The sequence below is a fragment of the Portunus trituberculatus genome, chromosome 3, assembly GCF_017591435.1.
Source record: "Portunus trituberculatus isolate SZX2019 chromosome 3, ASM1759143v1, whole genome shotgun sequence".
In the NCBI taxonomy this organism is placed as follows: domain Eukaryota; kingdom Metazoa; phylum Arthropoda; class Malacostraca; order Decapoda; family Portunidae; genus Portunus; species Portunus trituberculatus.
The window spans coordinates 8,090,255-8,095,254 of NC_059257.1; the positions used below are offsets into that span (position 1 = coordinate 8,090,255).

The 5,000-nt window shown below is 38.5% G+C and overlaps 2 protein-coding genes across 3 annotated transcripts in view; one reads left to right on the top strand and one right to left on the bottom strand.

Annotated features, from left to right (window-relative positions):
* LOC123510386 (dehydrogenase/reductase SDR family member 12-like) overlaps positions 1–5,000 on the bottom strand; it is a 31,235-nt gene that overhangs the window by 15,864 nt on the left and 10,371 nt on the right. Inside the window, exon 1 of one of the 2 annotated variants that reach the window (XM_045265513.1) lies at positions 3,349–3,425. The exons of the other annotated variant lie outside the window; for it this stretch is intronic. The gene's annotated coding sequence lies outside the window, so the exon portion shown is untranslated. Of the gene's footprint in view, positions 1–3,348; positions 3,426–5,000 lie in introns of those variants that run through there. 2 annotated transcript variants of the gene reach the window in all.
* The window catches only part of LOC123509787 (probable chitinase 10), a 64,962-nt gene continuing 60,525 nt past the window's right edge, over positions 564–5,000 (top strand). The window contains 1 exon segment of the mRNA XM_045264335.1: positions 564–700. Within this exon segment, the coding sequence (XP_045120270.1) occupies positions 694–700 (7 nt within the window). The 5' untranslated portion in view covers positions 564–693.

Genomic DNA, 5,000 nt, shown 5'->3' on the forward strand with positions numbered 1-5,000 from the left:
CTGCCTGAACGCTTCCTGTGTGTGTGTGTGTGTGTGTGTGTGTGTGTGTGTGTGTGTGTGTGTGTGTGTGAAAGTTATGTAGAGGAAGGTCGTTCTGGTATACTTGTGGCAGTAGTAGTAGTAGTAGTAGTAGTAGTAGTAGTAGTAGTAGTAGTAGTAGTGATAGAATAAGAAATTTCTATTTTCTGAAAGAGAGAGAGAGAGAGAGAGAGAGAGAGAGAGAGAGAGAGAGAGAGAGAGAGAGAGAGAGAGAGATGACGTCACATAGGTAAATAACAGTTTCTTACGCCACACCTTGAAAGAGAAAAGGAAGAGGAGGAGGAGGAGGAGGAGGAGGAGGAGGAGGAGGAGGAGGAGGAGGAGGGAAAGGAAGGCGAAAACCTGTTGGCAAGGAAGGAATGAGGAGGAGGAAGAAAGAGAGAGAGAGAGAGAGAGAGAGAGAGAAGAAAGAGATACGTCAAATATTTATCTGATACCCAAACACTGCACGCAAACCAAAAGATGCTCCCAAGGTGTAAAATCCCTCACAGTTTAGGCTATAGGTGGCTATCACACTGGCCTCAGAGATATAAGCAAATCTCACGCCTGCCTGCTCACCATTCCTCTCACCACGCGCCCACACCCTCTCACTACCCAGCGTTGTGTCTTGAGAGGAAGTAGGAACGTCTTTGTCTTCGCTTAGTGACTGCAAATATGACAGGTTAGTGACTATAAAACGGCAATATTAAAAAACGCCTTCCCCTCTCACTAAGACTGTTTTCCAAGGCCAGAGAGACAACTAGACATGTTTTTGCAAGTGTTTCTCCTTTTAATGAACTAGAAATCTTGCCAATCTATCACCGGAACCATTGAAATACTCTTAAAAACACGAGCATCTTCAACTGGAGCCTTTGGAAAGCAGTGATGGAGAGAGCGCAAAGGGTTTCAGAGTACGGGTCTAAAGTACTATAAATATGAGTGGTTGGTGGTTATATATGATTATTTAGCGTCTTTCTTGTAGTATTACTTCATTTAGTGTTATTCATGTTAACCACTTCAGTAACATGACGCGTTTCCATATTCATTCTGGTGATAATTTGGTGATTTTATACGGCTTCAGATACTTATGTGGGGGATTAAAATAGTGAAGACTGTGGCCATTAATTTTCTGACCTTCATAGATCCTTCCTAATGTCAATAAAATGGTCTAATCGTACACAAATCTCAGGGTAAAAATGTGTCCCAGTACTGAAGGGGTTAAAATAGTGAAGACTGTGGCCATTAATTTTCTGACCTTCATAGACCTTTCCTAATGTCAATAAAATGGTCTAATCGTACACAAATCTCAGGGTAAAAATGTGTCCCAGTACTGAAGGGGTTAAAATAGTGAAGACTGTGGCCATTAATTTTCTGACCTTCATAGACCTTTCCTAATGTCAATAAAATGGTCTAATCGTACACAAATTTCAGGGTAAAAATATGTCCCGGTACTGAAGGGGTTAAGAAAAAAACATAAGAAAAGAGGGAAGCTGTGAATGTGTGAGGCTTACACGTAACAGTGCTTGTATGAGCAAAGGTACTTAACTCCACTTATCCCCAATCATATCTTTATCTAATCTTTTAAAGCTCCCTATTGACTCACCACTAACATCATTACCGAGTCCCTTGTATTCATCAGCCACTCAGAAAACCAATTCCTTCCCATTTCTTTCCTATTTTTCCTTTTTTTTTTTTCCAGTTGCGTTGGTATTTTCTTGATCTCTTCAGTACTGGGACACATTTCTACCTTGAGTTTTGGGTACGATTAGACCATTTTATTGACATTAGGAAGGGTCTATGGAGGTCAGAGGACTACTTTAACCTCTTCAATACTAGGATACATTTTTACCTTGAGATTTGGGTACGATTAGACCATTTTATTGACATTAGGAAGGGTCTATGGAGGTCAGAAGATTAATGACCAGAATCTTCACTATTTTAATCCCCCACATAGGTTCCTGAAGCTGTAGAAAAGCACCAAGTAGTAAGAAAAGTAAATATGGGTAAATTTGCAGTTTCAATCAATATACCCTACCTTATATTTCTTTTTCCTTATGTCTAACAAGCTTGGGGACCTCCTGGGAAAGCGAGGTTTTAGGGTGGGGAAACCTAACCTAACCTAACCTAAATTCTGTCCTGAAGTTATTATTAATTTTCGATATGGTAAAATTGGATTAGAAATGCTGGAAAAGTGTGATCTAGACCGTGAGAATGTGTAGCGACGTGTGGTGTATTGGTTCAAACTGCTATAATACCTAAACATGAAAACGCGTCCTGGTACTGAAGAAGTTAGATAAAAAAAAAAAGAAAAGAAAATGGAACAAGCTTGATAGACGTAACTGAATGAGCTTTTCAATTTAGTAAGAAGAATTGTGTATACTCTAATTCTGTCCTGTCTATTATTTGTACGGTTTGTGTTTTTCGTTTCTGGATGTGTGCTTTTCAATGCTCGTAGAAGTGTTATGTAGATCGTGAGTGTGTGTAGTTACGAGTGGTGTATTGGCTCAAACTGCAGTAATACCTTGTTTTCTATGGTGGCAGGTAAATAGCTGAGGTGTGTGTTTTGGTGTGTGGTGTGAGTGAGTTCGTTGTGTCAATACGAACGTCTTAGAAATAAACATAGAAATTGTGAATAGGAAATGACAAAAAAACACGTGTAAAATCTCTCTCTCTCTCTCTCTCTGATAAAAAAAAGTAACAAGCACAGGTGAAAGTTATTACCGGTGTTGCTAATTGTGTAATTGTGCCAAGCCATGACTGAAGGTTATGTGTGTGTGTGTGTGTGTGTGTGTGTGTGTGTGTGTGTGTGTGTGTGTGTGTGTGTGTGTGTGTGTGTGTTGTGTGTCCTTATAACGCAAAACGAAAACCGGTTCACACACACACAACACACCACCTTATTTACAGTCAACAGAACAAAACAAACATGAAGTAACACAAACACAAACTTCTGATCAACACACAAGGCAAACAAAGGAAATAACTAATGAAAACACTCAATTTCCGGTTAGGTAAAACACACAACACATTCTATTCATAATAATTAGATTCTTCCTTGTTCCCCTCCCCCCCCTCTCTCTCTCTCTCTCTCTCTCTCTGTCTAAACAATACCACAAATTAACAATAAATTACTACATATACATTAATTTAAATCACTTTTCTCTTCAAATCCTTAAGTAAAAATCAAAACTTCTTTATTTGTAAGTGACAGCTGCATTCAAATCTCTTTTTCTACGCTATTTAAGTAAAAAAGTAACAATTCACTTATTTCTTACTCTTAATCCTCTCTCTCAATCTCCTACAGTAAAATCTAACCCAGATTTTCAACTTTACCTTCTAATCTGCAATGTTTCTGGAGCAATAAAACGGCACTCCCTCCCCTTATCACTGCTTGAGTCACACTGAGCCCCTCCCACGTTTTTCATTCCCTCTCCGTCAATGGTGCCAACTCAGAATGTCACCTGTACTTTAAATCATCACCTTTATCTATCTTCTAAGTTGAAATATGGCAAGGTAATATTACTTTCTACTGTATTTTATCGTATTATGTGTTTGAGTTTGTGTTAGTGAGGGAGATAGATAGATAGGAGTGTTTTGGGGTTCCTAAAGGTAACACTCTGAGCTGGTAACACTATCAGCTGTCAGCGAGCGAAAATATACGGAATGATTTGCATCTGAGTGAAAATATTTGGCAGTTTTCTATTTCCTCAGCCTGTGACAGAAGGGAGAAGAAACACACACGCACCAACACACTGCAGCATTGCAATAAACACCTTGAACTAAACAATGCAGGGAGGAAAGGGACATTTTAGCAATACGTTTCAATACATTTCGTCTTCTTGTTAATCTATTCATGTAATACTTAAGCACCATGGAAGTGTTGATAGTATTACAACAACAACAAGACACTACTACTACTACTACTACTACTACTACTACTACTTACTACTACTACTACTATTACACCTATTACTACTACTACACCTACCACTACTACTACTACTACTACTACTACTACTACTACTACTACTACACTACTACTATTACACCTACTACTACTACTACTACTACTACACACGAAGAAGAAGAAGAACAACAACAACAACAACAACAACAACAACAACAACACTACTACTACTACTATTACTACTATTACTATCTATTACTACTCCTACTACTACTACTACTACTACTACTACACTAATGGACTAATTGGTACCTAACGATTTTAATTAAGGTCTGAACAAGGTAGTCAGTCAATCAGTAACACGCAACACCTGTCCATCAATTATCCTTGTTTTCATCTTAATTACTGCGACCATTTCAGTAAAATACGATGCTCGGGACACTGCGACTTCAATTATGGATGTTAATTTACGTAACTCCTTAGAGAGACTAGAAAAGAGACTGACAGAGATAGATAGATAGACAGAGACAGACAGAGAGACAGACACAGACTATACTATGGTGGTTAGAAGATTAATGGCCACAGTCTTCACTATTTTGACTCTTTCAGAACTGGGACACATTTTTACCTTGAGATTTGTGCACGATTAGACCATTTTATTGACATTAGGAAGGGTCTATGGGGGTCAGAAGATTAATGGCCACAGTCTTCACTATTTTGACCCCTTCAGAACTGGGATACATTTTTTACTTTGAGATTTGTGTAGAATTAGACCATTTTATTGACATTAGGAAGGGTCTATGGAGGTCAGAAGATTAATGGCCACAGTCTTCACTATTCTAACCCCTTCAGAACTGGGATACATTTTTACTTTGAGATTTGTGTAGAATTAGACCATTTTATTGACATTAGGAAGGGTCTATGGGGGTCAGAAGATTAATGGCCACAGTCTTCACTATTCTAACCCCTTCAGAACTGGGACACATTTTTACTTTGAGATTTGTGTAGAATTAGACCATTTTATTGACATTAGCAAGGGTCTATGGGGGTCAGAAGATTAATGGCCACAGTCTTCACT